The sequence below is a fragment of the Drepanopeziza brunnea genome (genome assembly GCF_022702325.1).
Source record: "Drepanopeziza brunnea f. sp. 'multigermtubi' strain 214-2 chromosome Unknown ctg6, whole genome shotgun sequence".
Lineage (NCBI taxonomy): Eukaryota > Fungi > Ascomycota > Leotiomycetes > Helotiales > Drepanopezizaceae > Drepanopeziza > Drepanopeziza brunnea.
This window is the reverse complement of record NW_027094069.1, coordinates 2,580,635-2,600,490: the sequence shown is the minus strand read 5'-3', so window position 1 is coordinate 2,600,490 and position 19,856 is coordinate 2,580,635. Positions and strand designations below refer to the sequence as shown.

At 52.5% G+C, this 19,856-nt stretch overlaps 9 protein-coding genes across 9 annotated transcripts; 5 read left to right on the top strand and 4 right to left on the bottom strand.

The window, feature by feature from the left end:
* Window positions 1–706: 706 nt before the first annotated feature.
* Window positions 707–1,921, top strand: L3040_004569 (uncharacterized protein; the record flags this gene model as incomplete). Its single annotated transcript, XM_007291629.1, has 2 exons — window positions 707–895; window positions 1,016–1,921. The coding sequence occupies 2 exons, from the start codon at window positions 707–709 to the stop codon at window positions 1,919–1,921; spliced, it is 1,095 nt and encodes a 364-aa protein (XP_007291691.1).
* Window positions 1,922–2,067: 146 nt separating this feature from the next.
* L3040_004568 (uncharacterized protein) lies at window positions 2,068–2,951 on the bottom strand (the record flags this gene model as incomplete). The annotated part of the gene is made up of 2 exons (XM_007291628.1): window positions 2,068–2,631; window positions 2,742–2,951. 2 exons carry the CDS (start codon window positions 2,949–2,951, stop codon window positions 2,068–2,070), a joined length of 774 nt encoding a protein of 257 aa, XP_007291690.1.
* A 621-nt stretch (window positions 2,952–3,572) lies between these two features.
* L3040_004567 (uncharacterized protein) lies at window positions 3,573–4,309 on the top strand (the record flags this gene model as incomplete). Its single annotated transcript, XM_007291627.1, has 4 exons — window positions 3,573–3,711; window positions 3,796–3,923; window positions 3,989–4,116; window positions 4,222–4,309. 4 exons carry the CDS (start codon window positions 3,573–3,575, stop codon window positions 4,307–4,309), a joined length of 483 nt encoding a protein of 160 aa, XP_007291689.1.
* Window positions 4,310–4,654: 345 nt separating this feature from the next.
* Window positions 4,655–5,864, bottom strand: L3040_004566 (uncharacterized protein; the record flags this gene model as incomplete). The annotated part of the gene is made up of 3 exons (XM_066155522.1): window positions 4,655–5,298; window positions 5,390–5,782; window positions 5,852–5,864. 3 exons carry the CDS (start codon window positions 5,862–5,864, stop codon window positions 4,655–4,657), a joined length of 1,050 nt encoding a protein of 349 aa, XP_066012034.1.
* A 555-nt stretch (window positions 5,865–6,419) lies between these two features.
* Window positions 6,420–9,142, top strand: L3040_004565 (uncharacterized protein; the record flags this gene model as incomplete). The annotated part of the gene is made up of 6 exons (XM_007291625.1): window positions 6,420–6,518; window positions 6,598–6,657; window positions 6,716–7,772; window positions 7,844–7,995; window positions 8,052–8,153; window positions 8,261–9,142. The coding sequence occupies 6 exons, from the start codon at window positions 6,420–6,422 to the stop codon at window positions 9,140–9,142; spliced, it is 2,352 nt and encodes a 783-aa protein (XP_007291687.1).
* A 1,714-nt stretch (window positions 9,143–10,856) lies between these two features.
* Window positions 10,857–11,485, bottom strand: L3040_004564 (uncharacterized protein; the record flags this gene model as incomplete). Its single annotated transcript, XM_066155511.1, has 3 exons — window positions 10,857–11,067; window positions 11,194–11,395; window positions 11,449–11,485. The coding sequence occupies 3 exons, from the start codon at window positions 11,483–11,485 to the stop codon at window positions 10,857–10,859; spliced, it is 450 nt and encodes a 149-aa protein (XP_066012033.1).
* A 1,699-nt stretch (window positions 11,486–13,184) lies between these two features.
* On the top strand, window positions 13,185–15,830 carry L3040_004563 (uncharacterized protein; the record flags this gene model as incomplete). The annotated part of the gene is made up of 4 exons (XM_007291623.1): window positions 13,185–13,261; window positions 13,341–13,711; window positions 13,791–14,790; window positions 14,870–15,830. The coding sequence occupies 4 exons, from the start codon at window positions 13,185–13,187 to the stop codon at window positions 15,828–15,830; spliced, it is 2,409 nt and encodes an 802-aa protein (XP_007291685.1).
* A 1,053-nt stretch (window positions 15,831–16,883) lies between these two features.
* On the top strand, window positions 16,884–18,265 carry L3040_004562 (uncharacterized protein; the record flags this gene model as incomplete). The annotated part of the gene is made up of 2 exons (XM_007291622.1): window positions 16,884–17,082; window positions 17,199–18,265. 2 exons carry the CDS (start codon window positions 16,884–16,886, stop codon window positions 18,263–18,265), a joined length of 1,266 nt encoding a protein of 421 aa, XP_007291684.1.
* Window positions 18,266–18,544: 279 nt separating this feature from the next.
* On the bottom strand, window positions 18,545–19,141 carry L3040_004561 (uncharacterized protein; the record flags this gene model as incomplete). Its single annotated transcript, XM_007291621.1, has 2 exons — window positions 18,545–19,026; window positions 19,099–19,141. The coding sequence occupies 2 exons, from the start codon at window positions 19,139–19,141 to the stop codon at window positions 18,545–18,547; spliced, it is 525 nt and encodes a 174-aa protein (XP_007291683.1).
* Window positions 19,142–19,856: the final 715 nt, after the last annotated feature.

Sequence of the window (19,856 nt, the reverse complement as noted above, 5' to 3'; positions counted from 1 at the left end):
ACCTTATCGACGATTCGCTATTGTTTTGCAGATCTTCAATTGCATTAGGACTACTTGGTTGAGCGTGGCTTTTATATCGAACGAACGAGTGCGTTTTCGGCCTATGATTGATTGTAAAATACAATTGAGTTGTGCGGTTGTGGATCAAAAAGTGATATTGTGAATTGTATTTTATATACGAAAACTAGTAGTAAAATAAAAAATCCGCACTCGCTTCCGATCCGCAATCGCTTATACCGACTAAGACTGAAAGGCTGAAAGGAGGCCCACCTAAGCGAGCCGACGATTAGAGGTAGTAATTGTCCTTTGTTAGCAAGCGTTTCTCTTCGTCTTCGAATATAGCTTTTAGCGGCATTAATGATTTTCGGTGGTATAAGGGAGGATTGTTATGAGTGTAAGTTGACTATAGTTAAAGAGGTAGGTTTGAATTGATTGTTTGTTTGTTTGAGATTTGATTGAGGCTTTTAAGGTTTTCTGATTCTATTAAATTGCTACCATAATAGAATCAGGAGTGCAGAAGGTGTAGTAGATTAGGCGTGAGAGTACTGAGAGCTATAGTACAGGTGTACCTAAGGAACAGCCAAGAGGCTAGTCCATACAAGGGAATATAGGCGGCAGTCCAATATTCTAACAATATTCAACCTCCTCGCCCCAGCAGCATGCAGGCAATTGCAATTACCAGATAATCAGGCGAAGGTGGATAGCGATGGATCGCTTTCAGACCGAGGGCGACGTTAACATCGAGGCCTCGCTCGACGACACCCTCAACCATAGTGAGCTGCCTGCTTCCTCTGTGTCACCCGCAGACGGTCCAAACACGAAAGCAAAGCTGCAGTTACCCGTGAGCTGCGATCCACCGGGGATAGGCAATCCGGCGAAACAAATGGTATGGATTGTGAGTATGAATCATTCATAAGCAGTTCCGTCAATTAAGTGCTGGATGGCCGTCCTGGATCCCTAAACCGCTCTCTTATATAACATATAATACTGCACATCTCAACTGACGGCCTCCCAGATCTTCGGCAGCACAGGACACATGGGTCGCAGCCTCGTGCGCTCCTGTCTCAACCAAGGCGACCTGGTCTGCGCCGTCGGCCGCACCTTTGAGAACACGCTCGACTCGATGCAGAACTGGCATCCCAACTGTCTGGGTACGCTCTGCGACGTGCGCGCGCGCGAGTCGGTAAACGAGGTGATCGAGGCGGCTATCAAGCACTTTGGCCACGTCGACACCATCGTCAACTGTTCGGGCTACGGCGTCATTGGCGCGTGCGAGGACCAGGACGACCACGAGCTGCGCAACCAGTTCGAGACGAACTTCATGGGCACGCTGAACATCATCCAGCTCAGCCTGCCGTATTTCCGGGAGCAGGGCGCAGGCAGGTACTTGATCTTTAGCTCGACGAGCGGTGCATTGGGCGTGCCGGGGCTGGGACCGTACTGTGCGACGAAATATGCGGTCGAGGGACTCATCGAGGCCATGTTGTATGAGATTGACTCGTTCAATATCAAGGCCACGCTTGTGGAGCCGGGGCTGGTCAGGAGGGATGAGCCGGATTGGGAAAAGAGCCCGCTGCCCACTTGGGGGCACTTTTTGATCCGGCCGGCTAGCGAGCCGTATTCGCATGCTACGAGCCCGGCGCTGCATGCAAAGAGGATGGTGCAGTGGCTGGGGGACAAGCAGCCGACTAGTGCTGTGAAGTGTGCGGAGTTGGTATGGCAGTTAGGACATTGCTCGTATCCCCCGCTGAGGCTGTTGCTGGGCAGTTATGCTATTGAGAGCATTAGGGACCGACTACGGTCTGTCATTGAAGAGTTGGAGGACTGGAAGCATCTGCATTTCCCCGTTGCAGCTGGCGAGCTTGAAGAACAGGAAGACGCGGGCGAAAGCTCGGGACAAGCAGCACAGCATGACACATAGGCAGTCTGGTCTGAGGGAATGGTATCATTTGTAGTAAACGCCTCTGCCCTATGCTCTTGCAAACCTAACCAAGCAAGCCCTGCCTGCCTACCACCTGTAACTCCAAATGATGCCTGCCAACGCATTGTCAGCCGGTCGAGGTGTATCTATCTGACTTCCGCGTCAGGAGCTGCTGCAACAGCAATCTCATTGTTAATCTCGTTGTCCGGCGCGTCGGCTGTAATCTCCGCTGGAGGTCCCTCAAAGATTCTCCTCCACCACCTGGGCGGATCAAACGGCCTACTTCCCCCATGCAAGGGCGGATACACGTCGCTGAAGAAGTACCACACATGCCCGATCACCACGCCCATGATCTCGTCCTTGGGAACCACGCCGTGCACCACCAGACTGAACAGCATCAGCACCCACGGCAAGTACGGGGCTGTGAAGACCAGCAGGCCGAGGAAGGAGAGCCGCGTATCGGGGTTGCGGCGCGACCAGATGTAAACGAGAGTTGAGCTGAGGGGATGGCCGAGGAAGGGCATGGACACAAGGGGAGAAAGGCAGATGAGACAGGTGGTGCTGTAGAGCAGGAGCCAGGAGAAGTGGGCGGGAGAGCGGCCGGAGGACTCCTCGAGGAGTCGCGCGTAGCGGGTCAGAAAGAAGACGTGGAAGACGAGATCGAGGGAGAGAGGACCGAAGTAGAGGAAAGTGGTTAGAAGGCGCCAGTACTATTTCCTCTCATGTTATTAGCATCAGGAACAACGCATCACATCCCTTCCTTTCCATGCCCCGAGGACCATAGGACCACATTATATATCAGACGAACGAGGGCGCGTACCTGCCACTTGGAGAACACGGCTCTGAAGCTGTAGAACAGCTGGAACGGCGTCACAATCTGGCACTGCACCAGCGCGCTCGTCATCACCGTCGCCGTCGTCCACCATCGCGTGCACAGCGGCATGTCCCAGAACCATTGCTCGAGAGGGAAGCCAGCTTGGCCGCCCATGCCGCCCATACCACCTTCTGCTCCGCCCATCATCTGGTCCATTTTGGTGTTTGCTCTGGCGTTTGCTCTGGCAGCTGTCCGTTGATCGATCGTATCGTATCCTGTCTTATCGTATCGTATTGTAATGTATTGCAGGAAACTACTGTCAGTGTATTGTTTAGGTCGCAGATGCAGATGAGGCCATAAATTCCTGAGCGAGAGTGAGGATTGAATGTATGAGATGATGGGAAGAGCGTGGGAAGAGCGTGGGAAGAGCGTGGGCAGAGAGCGTTGGGCTGCCCTCTTCTCTTTGTTGCAATCAATCGGAGACAGGTGTCGTTGTTGAAGTGGCCACTTCCTGTTGTCCGATAAGATATCTTTATCGCCCCACCCTCGGATGAAACCCAAAGTAAACACCGGCGAGCTCGATGTCGCGACTCGAGATCCTCATCTCGAACCTTCAGAGTCCCGGATCTTCAATCCTCGCATTTCTTCACGGGATTCACGACATTCGAAATTGCGCGCATCTCCGGCCATCCATCCGGCGCATTTTTTATGTCTTATTGAGAAGTCCTGTCGCGTCCACCAGAGACCCTCGACCTCGAACGCGCCAGTCTCCCCCCACGCTCCTCCTCACATTCCTCGTCCCTTGCGTCCCGCCCGCATTCCAATCCTAAATCAACAATGGCAAGCAAGCAGCGCATGCGCCTCAATGCCGGTGAATCATCATCATCAACACCAGGCTCAGGACGCAAGAAGGGGCGACCATCCGGCGGCAAGACTCTGCCAGCTATGCCTCCAAAACGCGCCAGCGCGGTTCAACGTACGTCCCATACAAGTTCGATCCACCCAAAATTGGCGTACTTTGTCTTCGAAAGCGCATACTGATTGCAGTGCGAATGAACAGCAGGCGACCCTCTCCCCGCCATTCGCAAGAAGCGTCGCTACAAGCCGGGTACCAAGGCGCTGCAGGAGATCCGCAAGTACCAGAAGAGTACGGAGCTACTGGTGCTGAAGCTTCCGTTCTCGAGACTCGTGAGTTTTATACATCGGGGTAGATGGGTACAGAGAAGATGCGCAAAGGAGCTGATGCGGAGTAGGTCAGGGAGATTGCGCTGACGTTGCGACCGGCGGGATCGGGCATGAGATGGCAGTCGCAGGCTATCCAGGCTTTGCAGGAGGCGTCCGAGGCCTTTCTGGTGCATTTGTTTGAGGATACGAATCTCTGGTAAGATAATTCTGGCGCGTTCGGGGATCTTTGGTGGTGGTTCGGGCGAGCGACGCTGTGGACACAAGTGGTACGGAAGGATGCTGCTAACTTGACAATTCGCAGTGCTATCCACGCAAAGAGGGTTACGATCATGCAAAAAGATATTCAATTGGCAAGGAGAATTCGAGGCGCGTGGGGTGGCGGTATCTAGATCCGGTTGCGAAGGTCGAGGTGTCGTATGAAATGAGTACGGAGGCGCTGTTGCTATATCGCGGTAGCAGAGCCCAGTTCTGCATTAGGAGTTACTGTGCCTACATTGTCGCAGCATCCTAGCTCTGGCATCTGTAGTAGGAGTGGCTTTGCCCTTGTTTTGGACGAATATTTCGGGCGTTGATGGTCTGTGGCCTGGTTTATCGAGCTGGCATTCAAATTCTACCTGCTCACTTGGATCTGGGCAACGAGCTTAATTGCAGCTTTTTGTAAGATGGCGAGGAGGCACCTGCGAGTCACTTGAATGCAAACAATCCAAACATCATCGGGGGTATGTTTAGGTCGTCTAGCTATGAGTGACTGTCGTGCCGTCTTCCGCCGGCTCGAGCAGCTTCCAATCACATTTGATATCCTTCTTCGCAAACATCTCCAGAATGACCTTCGCGATGCTATCAAAGTTCTCCGTCGCCAGTGCCAAAATAGTCGGACCAGCCCCCGACAAACAAATTCCGCAAAGCCCCGGATGCGACTTTGGCGTCACACTCTGCAGAATCTCCGGCAGCCCAGGAATTAAGCCCTTCCTATACGGTTGGTGCACCTTATCCTGCATCGCGAGATAGATCTGCTCCGCGTCCGGCGGACTCCTGCCTAGTGCACTCGGCAGTAGCGCTATCCGCTGCAGGTTGAAGACTACGTCCGCCCTCGAATACGAGGCCGGCAGCACCGACCTGGCTTTTGCAGTCGCGACCTCGAACTGCGGGATGATGGCTATGGCTTTGATCTCCTTTGCCCAAGGGAATTTCATGTAGTGGCCTATGCCGAGGGGAGGCTCGGGAGGCGCGAACCCGGTATCCAGGCCACCGGCTGGCTCGGGCAGGACTTCGCTGAGGGGGATCTCTTTGCGCGAGGTGTCTTCAGGGGAGAGGTCGTTGAGGTAGGTACCGACGAAGCCGCCATAAAGGGCCGCTGCGACGTTGTCTGGGTGGCGCTCTATTAACACGCAGAGAAACCATTAGTACAGATTATGCATTCCATGTAACAGAAAGTGAACTCAAAGGGCGAGGCCTTGGGGGAGCAATACCAATCATCAAACAGTAATCCAACATCCGGGCCTTCGACAGCCCCAGCTTCCCCACCTCGTTCCCGAGTACCACGCCGGCTACGACCGCTGCCCCTGAACTCCCCAGCCCTCGACCTAAAGGGATAGGATTTACAATGTGGACTCTCGTTTCCGAAGGGAAGGCTCGCTGCCCATGGCACCGCAGCACGTACAAGGCTGTGCGCGTAATGAGGTTTCTGTCCGCGCCCAGCGGTACCTCGTCCGCGCCCTCGCCCTCGTAACTGATAACGCAGTTCAGTGGTGCCTGCGAGGTGGTGGAGCTGTCGATCGATACCCGAATTTCGAGCCAGATGGAGAGTGCGAGGCCGATTACGTCGAAGCCAGGGCCGATGTTGGCGGAGGAGCAAGGAACTTCTGCGGAAGAGAGGGTTGTTCGTTAGATGTGGTTCTTGCATGGGATAAGATGGGGAGAGGGAGACGAGCTTATGGTGATCATGGTATTTGCGGATTTTTGGTTGTAGTGTTCAGATCTCGGTGGTGGAGGGAAGATTACTGTCAGTACTGTAGCTGTACCTGTACTGACGTTCAATTCCGGTTGGGAAGGTACGGAGTACGGTGGGGACTAGCTCCAGGTGTAGTTTTAGCTGAGCTCCTCTCTTTCAATACGGAAACACCTCATTCACCCCCATTTTATTTGTATAGTACCGGTACCGTATGTGGTCATTGAACCATCCGTCTCTTAGTTGATATTTGCGATTTACCCATATTACCTAATCTTCTTAAGTTAGTAATCAAGAGTCCACGTGCTACATACCTACTTACAGGTAGGCTACCTACTCAATTAGGTCATTCTTTTCGCTTCTCAATAAACTTCACCCGATGCGGTCTAGACCATCGTTAATTATCCCCCAACCCCCACTACCGACCACCGACCACCGACCACCGACCCCTCCTGACCCCACCTCGGCCTTCAAATAAATTTAAATTTTGATGTTCTGAAAATCCCAAAATCCCCAACTTCCTTGCGACAACTCCCTACGGACAATCGACAATGGATTCACTTCGCATTCTACTGGTAGGCAATGGGGGCCGCGAAAACGCCCTTGCCTGGAAACTGAGCCAGTCTCCCCGGGTAAAGTCTATCATCGCTGTAAGTAGGATCCAAACTTCAACGCGGCCTGAATGTTGATAAAGAGGTTGAATACATATGCTGACTAAATCTATCGTAGGTTCCAGGAAATGGAGGTACTGCGACTTGCCCAAAGACCTTCAATGATTCCAGCGTCAAGGTGGGACCTCAATGCTCCAGAGCCAATTTATGATTTTCAAAATTGACCTCTCTCCTAGGCAGACGACTACCCAGGCCTCGTCGCCTTCGCCCAAGTCAACAACATCAATCTCGTCGTTCCCGGCCCGGAGGCCCCATTAGTTGACGGTATCGAAGGATACTTCCGTGCAGCCGGCATCCCATGCTATGGCCCCTCAAAACTTGCTGCACGAATGGAGGGAAGCAAGACATTTTCCAAGGACTTCATGAAGAGAAACAACATCGCAACGGCTGCCTACGAGAACTTTTCTGATTACGAATCTGCGAAGAAATACCTCGATAGTATCGACCACAATGTTGTGCTCAAGGCGGATGGACTGGCTGCTGGGAAGGGTGTTATTATCCCTACGACCAAGGAGGAAGCTCAAGCAGCATTGAAGGAGATTATGTTGGACAAGGAATTTGGAACTGCTGGAGACCAAGTGGTTATCGAAGAATTCCTGGAAGGCGACGAACTCAGTATTCTGAGTTTCAGTGACGGGCACACCATTTGGTCGCTTCCGCCGGCCCAGGACCACAAGAGAATATTCGATGGAGATCAAGGGCCAAACACTGGCGGGATGGGATGCTATGCGCCTACCAAGATCGCATCGAAGGAACTGATTGCGGAGATCGAGCGGACCATTTTACAACCCACGATCGACGGCATGCGAAAGGAGCGGATGAAAATGGTCGGCACCTTGTTCACCGGGCTTATGATCACCAAAAACGGTCCAAAAGTGTTGGAGTACAATGTTCGATTTGGAGACCCAGAGACCCAGACTCTCTTGCCTCTGATGAGCAAGGATACAGACCTTGCAGAGATCATGCTTGCATGCGTTGCTGGAGAACTGGACTCTTTAGATCTCAAAGTCGACAACAAGTTTAGTGCAACTGTCGTAGTGGCTGCTGGTGGATACCCAGGGACTTACGCGAAGGGTACTCCCATGACTGTGAATTCCCCAGCTGCAGGAACGAACATCTTCCATGCGGGGACAACGATCCTGGATGGACAACTCCAGACTTCTGGTGGCCGAGTAATCGCTGCGCAAGCGACTGCCGAGACTCTGGAACAGGCTGTCAAGGATGCGTACACCGGTAAGAACCCAGACTGAACTTGGATCTTTGGATTCATCTTTTTTTAAAGAAAAAATGTTAATTTTCATCAGGAATCGACTCTATCAAATTCGAGAAGATGTTCTATAGAAGGGACATCGCTCATAGAGCTTTCAAGCAAACTGCCACCCAGGAAGCCCTGACCTACGCCTCAGCCGGAGTGAGTATCGAGGGTGGAAACGAGTTTGTAGAGCGGATCAAGGCCGTAAGTTGATGACCAAACGCAAAACGCGCTCCGAAGGGATGCTGATTTTTCTGAAGGCCGTTGCATCTACCAAAAGACCAGGTGCTGATGCTGTGATCGGTGGATTTGGTGGAGAGGTTGACTTGGAAGGGGCTGGGTATCCTGGTGCACCCGTCATGGTAAGTCTGAATGTACTATGCACAAGCACGATATTCGGCATTCTAATACTACGTACCTCACTTCACCCACACCGTATTTGGTGACTTTTCATACTGACACCCCTTAGGTTGGTGCAATCGACGGCGTAGGAACCAAACTCATGATTGCACAAATCATGAAAAAGCATGATACAGTAGGCATTGACCTGGTAGCGATGAACGTCAACGATCTCGTCGTGCAAGGCGCAGAACCTCTGATGTTCCTCGATTACTACGGCTGCAGCAAGCTCAACCCCGAGCACGCCGCCGCATTTGTTGAAGGTGTCGCCGAGGGCTGCCGGCAATCGAGATGTGCTCTCGTTGGAGGCGAAACTGCCGAGATGCCGGGTATGTACAAGGACGAGGACTACGATGCAGCAGGCGCAGCCATCGGAACTGTGAGAAAGGAGCTCGTGCTCCCGTTGAAGAATGCGATGGTTGAAGGTGATGTGCTGTTAGGGCTGAAGAGCAATGGCGTGCATTCGAATGGCTTCTCTCTCGTCCGCAAGATTGTGGCGAGAGCGAACTTGTCGTACGATGCTCCTGCGCCGTGGGACCCTTCAACTTCGACCGGTCTCAGTCTGTTAACGCCAACACGCATCTACGTCACACCTCTCTTGTCCGTCATCCAGAAGCGTATCACGAAAGGCCTCTCGCACATCACAGGCGGTGGCTTGACTGAGAATATCCCTCGTATGCTGCCCAATCACCTCGCGGCCGAAGTCGACGTATCGAAATGGAGTCTACCACCTGTATTCCAATGGTTGAAGAAGGCTGGCAATGTCTCGGCTACAGAGATGGGCCGGACGTTCAATACGGGTATTGGGATGGTGATGGTTGTTAGCAAAGAGAATGCCGCAGAGGTCGCCAAAGCCTTGGAGGCTGCAGGCGAGACGGTGTTCACTATTGGCCAGCTGGTGAAAAGGGACGGCGAGGGCTGCGTGTTGCACAACTTGGAAAGCTGGCGTTAGGTTTCATTGTGCGGGCTTGGATGGGATATGGGATAAGATGGGAATGGATAGGTTGGCGTTTAGGAAATACCAAAAGTCGAGCATGAATTTGAAGGAGGAATACATTTACCAGGTCGGAATGCATATATCCAATTGATACTTCATGATCTTCGAGAGGCAACCCCCGTAGTACCAGCAAGTCAACACCGTATCGCTACAGAATCTCTTCTAGACAAGATAGACAGTAATTATGAATCAACCCATAGATTCCGTGAGGCGAGCTTCCTTCGACGACACATATATATACATTGCCAAAATCCCGAGGCACTGTTATCCACAATCCAGATATGTACTTGGTAGACACAGTCCGTTGGTTGACATGTGGCTAGATATATATATATATATATATTTGAATATTTGAGACGATTAAGCAAGCAAAGATAATCATTATCAATATATACCTATATATATATATACTATCCACCAGTCATAGCAATCAGCTCTACATACCATAAAGAAGAACAAAAGAAAGAGAGAGAAAAACAAAAGTAAAAACTAGCTTGGTCCTTAAGATAAATCTGTCAAAGCGTTACATTCTTAAATGTTGTTAATAAAAGATATATATACCTAGGTGTCCAAAGCGACAATCGCTTGCATGAAAGGTTTAATTCATTCATGCATTTATCAATTCATTCATGCGGACGGACAACTAAAAGCTGTCATTGTGGTACAGTCAGCAAGCATGCTTAAAACCAACGATGTTATCGACGGCGTAAGATTCTGATAGTCAATTGAGAGAGAGAGATCAAAGCTTTGATATGCTTGCTCCTCTCTGATGTTCTAACGCGCGCCACCCCGCCGCTCCACGCTTGCCCTCGTCCTGACTTCGGCTCTATATCGGCTGCGCTATCCCACTTCTGAGAAATTTTTGTCGTTACATGATAATGTCTCTTGAATTCGGGATTGCTATGTGGAATCGGGGACATGGTCTAGGGGTATGATTTTCCTTTCGCACGCTGCATCGGTAGCAGAGAATAGGAAAGGTCAGGGGTTCAATTCCCCTTGTCTCCACTGCTTTTTGGTTCCACTTCTGAATGGAACATTGGCTATGCAGATTCTTTTTCTGTTCACGTCTCTTTTTGGAGTCAAGGTGATTGTGGTTCTTGAAAAGGGTTGGATTCTTTAGTACATGGCTCCTTGAGAGAATACGGACTTGCGTTAAATCGTGGTCGAGTATTAAGTCTAGTTGAAATCCTTTCGCAAGAGTTTTTGCTCTCTGGATGTTTTTTGATGCTTTGCGGGTATTTCTGCGATGGGATGGAGAGCATAGTTTCTGAGGTGCAGCCGGTTATCAGAACAGGAGGAACGCCGAATTCCTCTGTGCCTAAAGGCGTCAGTCGCACGCCGCATATATTATCGGTATATCATTTTAGTATATTATTTATGTCCCAGGTGACTGTGACTGGCCTCTCTCAGTGATACCCTTCAGGACTTCCACCGCACTCTCGAACGCTTCCGCTCCGACCGCTATTCTACCATGTTGTGTACTCCGTCGCGAAGGCATCGTAGGCGGCAAGGCGCTCGAAGACCTGTGAACCTGATAAAGCCATCGGCGACCGGCAATGGTTGGCCAGCTACTTAATGCCGGAGTGCAAGACGCAAAGGATTCAAGCTGCGTGCGAGGTTACCGAGTTCTGGTGGAAGTCTTCGACTCCGGCTCAAGCTCCACCGAGAACTACATCTTTGATTGTGCATCACTATCCCAAGACCGGGTTTGATTCAGACCCATCGATACCTCGCCGTAAGTCTTTCTGGACTCCTCATGGCGATGAAGAGCAGTCGTTCGCCACATCTTCTCGTGCTCGAGGTAAGGGTCTCGCGACTTGTGGACACGGTGAACATCAATCTTCGCGGACTGGACCGACATCCGTAAGCTGGTGGCCGAGCTGCCGACGACCATGAGACGAAATAAAGGTTTGTTTCGCTGTGTTCCCTTTCAACCGCTTCGCCTCCATGATCCTCCCCCGAGGGTGCAACGACCCGCACTCGTCTACTTTACGCTTCAGACGCACCATCTCATCTTCTTCGCGCGGTAAGCGTTCGGATTCGAGGGGCGTTTTCTCGCTTCTTGGTTCTTCGCTCTCTCTGGCGAGGTGCCTGGCTTCGTCCTACTAAAATGCCCACGAACATACCATGCGCAGATTTGACGTGGGCTGCGATCCCGAGATGTGGAAGTGGAAGGTTGAACGATGTTGAAAAACCAGAAAACACGGACTGCGAAAGGTTACTTCACCAAGTCACGGGGTTCGAGTTCGCGATGCCCATACCGGTACTTAGGGAGCCCTGTCTCCAGTCGGGCCGCATCTTATCTATCGTTTTGCCCTTGGCCGCAGTATACTGGTAGTATCTTCACCTCTTTCAACTCTTCCGCAGACTTGTTCATCAAAGTTGTTTCCGGACCCGGGCTTTCACTCAGCAATAGTTGTCTGTTCTCGGTCCCCTCGGACTGCATCTGCATCTGCATCTGCATCTGCATCTGCATCTGCATCCTCAATTAATCTTTCGCGCTGGGCCCAATCATTCGCTCTTCTCCACGCCTTCACTCAAGCTCGACATCTTTTTCAGACTTATTGAGAAGTGCAGTTTCGAAATCCGGGCTTGGAATTTGCAAAAATCTAAGCCGCTTCTTGTTGCTTGCGTCGCTGTCCTCATGCGCTTTCTCCTACCCCACTTGCTATCCGCGGTTTCTTTCTCGTGGCTTGAGACCTCATCAATCGTGTGGTGTGAATGACGGTAGCCAGGATTTCGAAAGCCACTTTTTAAGCCGGATAGTTGAAAGTCAAGTCATTATCTGTGCTATCTCTGCGTTGGCGCTCTATTACTGACACCAGTTAGTAAGTCAATTCCTCTATCTTGCGAATGTGGGTGCGATTGGAACCGTACCGTACCGTATATAATGGAATAAGCTTTCGACCTTGCTTCTCGGTATCGCTGCAGGCAGTGGCGTAGTATCCCAGGAGAAGCTTGTCTTTGCACCAAGAAAGCTTGTGTCAACAAATTCAGCGTCTGCTGGCGCGATATCTACCATGCATGATGATTTCATGACCAGTCAGTCCTCATCGAACTGTTGACTTGAGGATAGCTCATCGGGGCAAGTATCGTCTATTGGCCGACGTCGAGATACTCGACCAGAGAAACTAGTCCAGCTCAAGGTCGCATATCGTTCTGGAAGGATAGTCAGTCTGTGATAGGCGAGACTGATGTTGATCAACAAGTACAGAGGATGCTGTAGCCGTATCACCTTCCTATCGCGACGAGCCGCACAACAAAGTCAAACCCCCCGTTCTGATAGGATCCACTCAACAGCTTCGGATTGTTCGCGATCAGCAACTGACCGATACACAAGAATCCCGCTGAGATACAAGCGATGCGATCGATCATACGCGAGTTGAGGCTTGTCCAATCCAACAACAGCCAAATGCTTATCTGATAAGAGGCTTTTCCTTGAGTCCTTGGACACCTGGATGGATATCCAGTACAGCAGACTGGTCGCGGATGAGAATCATCATCAAGTGCTTTTTTATGAATGTCAACAAAGACTTCTCGCTAATGAATATGTACATTTGGATGACTAGAAACAAAACAAAACATTGACAACAACAGCAATAGCAACAGCAACAGCACCATCCTCGTCCTCGTCCTTATACATCACACCATCTATCATACCACAAGATATATACACATGTACATACGAGAGACGTGGTTGGTACTCCTTGGTACTGATATTGCCAAACGAACCCCCGAACCCTGCCAAAGGGGAAGGTCGCAGGAACACTGATGATCTATCGCCGAGGACGTTCCATATCTCTTGTATGCATGCCGTACGGCCCGATATATATATGTACATACACATATGTAATTTATACATCTGTGTGTATATAAATCTACACACACATATATAGGTCGTCGTCCATCAACACATCGGACTTTTCTTTCCCCTTTTCCCTCTTCATCGCGTCTCGCGAGAAAGTTCGCTACTCGCCCACCGACCTCCACCGCTATCATGGATCGGCTTTGGGGAAAGAAGGAAGAGGAAGCCACTGGTGTCTCCACGGGCATTGAAGCTGACCCTGATGACAAGTACGGATATATGGACACCCGTCTCTCTCTCGACTCGGGAATATCAGCTGGTCTGGAAGCTAGCTAACTGTCAATACAGTGGGGTCAGTGCTACCATTATCCAGAGAGATATCCGGGCTTTGAAGAGAAGCTCTAGATGGGATCCCAACCTGCCCCAAGATGCAATCCATTCCATCGACGCCGCTTACGAAGGAGATCTCGAGAAGAAGGCGGCCGTGGAGCACGCTCTTCTCGAGCAGGACTCACCCTATCCCGAAGTGCGCGCCGCTGTCCGTAACTACGACGAGGAGATGCCCGCCAACACTCCCCGGGCGTGGATCCTCGGTATGCTTTGGTGCACGATTGGAAGCGCCGTCAACATGCTGTTCTCCCTCCGCAACCCATCGATCTACCTGACTCCAATCGTGACATTGCTCCTCTCATACCCCGTCGGTCTCGCCTGGCAATACGGTAAGTGTCTGATTCCCTTGTCAGTTAGATAGAATCGACTCAGTCCAGAACATCAGCTCACATCTCCAACCTCCTGCAGCCATGCCATCCAAGAGATTCACGACTTTCGGCTACACCTGGTCACTCAACGGGGGTCCGTTCAACATGAAGGAGCATACCCTGATCATCATCATGGCGAACGCCTCATTTGGAGGGACCACGGCCTACTCCACCGATGTGCTCCTCGCCCAGGAAGTCTACTACGGTCAGAAGTTTGGCTGGGGATACCAACTGCTGTTGACCATCACCTGCCAGATGCTCGGTCTCGGTCTTGCCGGTCTGACGAGAAGATGGCTCGTCGAGCCAGCGGCTATGATCTGGCCCTCAAACCTGATCATCACCACCATGTTCGAGACCATCCACACTCGCAAGACGCCCGAACAACTCGCTTCCCACAACACCGGCACCTGGAAGATGGGTCGCTACAAGTGGTTTCTTCTTGTCATGGTCGGCATCTTCGTCTGGGAGTGGTTCCCGCTCTACATCGCCCCTTTCCTGGGCGCCTTCACCTTCGTCTGCTGGGCGGTTCCGAACAACGTTGTGGTCAACCAACTTTTCGGAGGACAGACCGGACTCGCCTTGATCCCAATCACATTCGACTGGAGCATTATCACGGCCTTTGTCCTCTCGCCCTTGGTCTACCCCTGGCACGCCATTGCAAACACCTTGATCGGGGTTCTCATCTTCACCATCATCACCTCCCTGGGAATCCACTACACGGGGGCATTCTACTCGGAATACCTCCCCATGTCGACCGGTGGGAGTTTCGACAACACCGGGGCGGCCTACAACGTCTCCCGAATTCTGACTCCTGAGTACACCCTGGATGCCCAACTCTACCAAGGGTACTCGCCTCTTTTCTTATCAACCACATTCGCGATGGCCTACGGTCTCTCCTTTGCCACCATCATTGCCGTTGTGATGCACACCGGTCTGTTCTACGGGCAAGAGATCTGGGCCAAGTGGAAGGCGTCTCGAGGCGTGGGAGCCGATATCCATCAACGCATGATGCTGAAGTACGCGGAAGCACCGTGGTGGTGGTAAGTCACGTTTCCCAGCGACTGATCCCCAAATACCTTCATTTTCTTGGATCTCAACTGACAATGTCCGTCGCCCCAGGTATGCCAGTAGTTTTGTCGTCATGTTCGCCCTCGGTCTCGTAACCTGTCTCGTCTGGGAGACCCATCTGACCTGGTGGGCGTTCATCGTCGCCCTCTTCATCTCCTTTTTCTTCTATCTCCCTATCGGCATCATCCAAGCCACCACCAACACGCAGATCGGACTGAATGTCATTACCGAGTTCATCATCGGATACATGCAGCCCGGACGCCCGCTGGCGATGATGATGTTCAAGATGTACGGCTACATCACCTGCTACCAAGGTCTCTACTTCACCCAGGACATCAAGTTGGCACACTATATGAAGGTGCCGCAGCGGGTGACCTTCTGGGCCCAGTTCATCGCCACGCTGTGGTCCTGCATTGTCCAGATCGCCGTCTACAACTGGGCCCTCGGCTCCATCGACGGCGTCTGCACGCCCGAGCAGGCCAACAACTACACCTGCCCTAACGCACACGTCTTCTTCACGGCCTCCATCATCTGGGGAACCATCGGCCCCCAGCGCATCTTCGGCACCGACGGCGTCTACCACCCGCTCCTCTACTTCTTCATCCTGGGCCTCGGCGCCCCGGTCCTCATGTACTTTCTCGCACGCAGGTTCCCCAAGTCCAACCTCCGCTATATCAACACGCCCATCATCTTCGGCGGCACGGCCTACATCCCGCCCGCGACGCCCATGACCTACGCCACCTGGGGCATCACGGGATTCATCTTCAACAAGTACATCAAGGGGCGGCATCTGGCGTGGTGGACCGAGTACAACTTCATCACCTCGGCGGCCCTGGACTCCGGCACCATCATCTGCGTCCTGCTCATCTTCTTTGCGCTGCAGCTCCCCAACACGGTGACGAGCCCGCAGTGGTGGGGAGGCTGGGGAGGCGGCTTCCAGAACAACGGGGACTGGAACGCGGTCGTGCAGAAGGTCGCGAATGGGACCTTTGGGCCCTCGAGCTGGAAGTGAAGCGCTACTTTCGTTACCGTGGGGGAGAGAGGGCGAGGAGGGGCCCAAGCAGTAGGATCTATACCACGGTCGCTTGATGTTGAAGATGGTTTGTCGAGATGTGGATGCTATGTCGGAGTTCAGGGGGGGGGAGGAGAGTTAAATCATGAACGAGATTCTACACTTTACTCTCCCTCTTGCCCCTTTGATTTTTGCAGGATATAACCGAGCTATTTTACTTATCATGGCCCTGTTGCATTGATGCTCCAAAGCGAACCCTTGCCCCCCTTCGTATATATATACGACTCAAAAACGGAGTTCCTCTTCATCCGCCCGCCTTCGCACTTGTAATCATGAATCACTGACCGCTAGACTAGGAGAATGGTACATGAATTTATCTACGTAAGTACTTTTCTCCTGAATTCAAAACTCTCGATAATCAACCGCCAACCTTGATAACGCTACAGGGAAGTTACATGAAAGATGCAGCTGAGTGATGAAAGACGTGCCTACGTGACGGAGCATAATTCTTCCACCAACACGGATGCCCCTTGTGGTATATAGTGGGGGAGTGTGGTGGGGGGGATCGGGCGAGATCTTGATAAAACGAACAGGCTGAACTCAAAAAGATTTTTTGAACAAAACAAAACAAAACAAAAAAAAAAAACTCCCCCCAAACGCAGCAATAAGCGGCTAAAGAAATTCTAGGTAATTGATAACATATGTATCAAAATATCAGAATGTCTGCAGCCAGGAGCAGGAAGAATCAAAAAAAAAAAAAAAAAAAAAAAAAAGAGAAAGAGCCTGGCGCCGGATGATTGCAGCTCGACCCCTCTATTTCCCCGCCAAAACCCGAGAGGGTAAACATTGATATACTTATCATACATATATGACCACCTCTCTCTTTATCCAGACTCTTTATTTTTTAAGGACTTCCCACCCTCGCTTTCTAATCCTCGACAACGCTTGTACTGTACAAGCCTTGCGAATCTTCAGGTTTACAAAACCCCCTTTCGACATTCAAATCAAACGTACTTATACATCCAATCGAAGCACTCACTGACTTCCTTCCCTATGGCGGCCCCAATTAAGCCCCTCAATGTCCTTATGGTCGGGACCGGCGAGTATACCACCGGGTTTGTAGGCGGGGGTGCTTCGAGCTCAGACAAGAAGGTCGGCGTCGTCGGCCTTACCATGTTTGATCTGCGGCGACGCGGGAAGGTGGGAAAGCTGTCGATGGTTGGGACATCGGGAGGGAAATTCCCTGCGATCCGTACGTATTCTGTTATACCGTGATTACTTATCCACGACTCCTCTCTCAAGTCCTGTCTACGCTCGCTTAGGATCGGCCGATGTAAACAAATGTATAACCACTGACGAAGAAGGAAGGCGAACATCTCCACAAAAACATCACCCAGTTTTACAACGGCCTCGACACCTCCTTCGAGAGCTACCCGGCCAACGACACGACCGACCCCCTCGCCTACAAGACGGCCATCGACGCTCTCGCGCCCGGCGACGCCATCACCATCTTCACGCCGGACAGCACGCACTACCCGATCGCGCTGTACGCCATCGAGCGCAAGATCCACGTCCTCCTCACCAAGCCGGCCGTGAAGACGCTCGCGCACCACCAGGCGCTGCTGGCCGCGGCCAAGGCGCACGGCGTCTTCGTCTACGTCGAGCACCACAAGCGCTACGACCCGGCCTACGCCGACGCGCGCTTCAAGGCCCCGTCCCTGGGCGCCTTCAACTACTTCTACAGCTACATGAGCCAGCCCAAGAGCCAGCTCGAGACGTTCAAGGCCTGGGCCGGCGTCGACTCGGACATCTCGTACTACCTCAACTCGCACCACGTGGACATCTGCGAGTCCATGGTGCAGGCGCGCGGCTACGCCCCCGTACGCGTCTCGGCCTCGGCCAGCAAGGGCGTCGCGGCCGCCCTGGGCTGCGATCCCGCGACCGAGGACACCATCTCGCTGCTGGTGCGCTGGGCCCGGAAGGGCGAGCCGGCCCAGCAGGCCACGGCCGTGTTCACGGCATCCTGGACCGCGCCCCAGAAGGCCGGCGTGCACTCCAACCAGTCCTTCCACTACATGGGCGCCCAGGGCGAGATCCGCATCGACCAGGCGAAGCGCGGGTACGACGTGGCCGACGACGCGGTCGGCCAGCTCATGTGGTACAACCCGTTCTACATGCGCTACGCGCCCGACGAGGAGGGCAATTTCGCGGGCCAGGGCGGCTACGGCTATGTGAGCTTCGAGAAGTTTGTGGATGGCTGCGCGAAGGTGAATGCCGAGGGGCCGGAGGCGCTCGAGGTGCTGGACCAGCGAGGCCTCCCGACGTTGAGGAATACGGTGGCGACGACGGCGATTCTGGAGGCGGGCAGAGTGGCGCTGGATGAGGGGAGAGAGGTGGGCATTGTAGAGGAAGCGGGAGTGTGGAAGTTGGTTTGAGACGAGAGGGGGGTGGGTGGTTGAGGAGGAGGACAGGACCTGCAGAGCATAGAATCAATGAACGACATCTCTTGCGATTATTGATTTCATTACTTCCCTTGCCCTTCCCGAGAGAACCGACGTCCTAAGCTCTATACAGCCCTTGTTGCCAACCCCAAGGGTAACCAGTAGACCTCCCTCCGCTTTTATCCGAAAGTCTCCCTACTCTACATTTCCGGAACGACAACGCACGTTTGCCGTAGCCAATTGCCCACCCGGTATGCTACGACCCCCAACTCCTCACAATTCAGCCTTGGGAGCTTCTTTCTTCAGCTCCTCCACGATGGCCTTCTCCAAACTCTCCGGCTTCGAAGTACTCGCCCAGCGCTCCTTGACCTTCCCGTCACGGCCCACCAGCCACTTCTCGAAGTTCCACTTGACCCTCTTCAAGCCCAGCAATCCCGCCTTCTCCGTCTTCAGCCACTCGAACAGCGGGCTGGCATTGTCGCCGTTGACATCCGTCTTGCCCATGATGGGGAAGCTGACGCCGTAGTTGAGCTGGCAGAACTCCTGGATGGCGTCGTCGGACCCGGGCTCCTGCCCACCGAACTGGTTGCAGGGGAAGCCCAGGATTACGAACTGGTCTGGATAGGTGGCGTTGAGGGACTTGTAGATCTTCTCGAGACCTTCATATTGGGGGGTGAAGCCGCACTTGGAGGCGGTGTTGACGATGAGGACGACCTTTCCGGCATAGGTGGAGAGGGGGACGTGGTTGCCCTTTTCTGTGGAGGAGGGTGTTCGTTTAATCAAGTAAACAAAACGTGGAGGGGGCAAGCGAGGGCGATGTCACTTACTGTCAAGCGGCTTGAAGTCGTAGAATTTGGTAGCGGAGGCCATGGTTGCAAATGATGCTCGGTGGGATTGGGATTGGGATTGGGATTGGGCTTGTGTTGGAGTTTGGGTACAGAAGTGGGATTGCGAATGTGAATGCGAATGCGAATGCGAATATCTCGATCTCCTGGTTACGGGCAATCTCGAATCGATCTTCACCGGAAGGGGAAAACCTCGTATTCGTATTGACGATGATGAACGGGCAATCAGAGCTCGGGCGGCAGGTTTCAATGGTGACAGAGTCAGTAGCAGAGACGGAGGGGCGTGGGGACTCATCGACCTTTATATACGGGTAAGTAGGTATATATATATACCGGTATATACGGTATATACGGTACCTACGGAAGTCTGATGCCCAGGACGCCTTGCAATCGATGTGGAAAAGGATGATCAAGCTTCCCGGGTGACGTATTCGACTCGATGCGGAGTAAATATCAGAAGTCAGAAGTGGACAGCTTATCCTGCATCGTTATCGATAAGACCATTCCGATGACGCTGATTGGAGTGGGACGACTTCGGCATCGGATATTCGTTTGGCCGTTCATCATGCTCCGACGCCGACGCCGACCCGACGCCGACCCGACGCCGAGAAAGAGAGAGAGAGAGTTCGTTGTTTCTTGCACCAACCATCTGATGATCTGATGAAAGCCATTACGGACCATCTATCCCACCCACCATCACCCACCATCACCCACCATCACCCACCATCACCCACCATCAC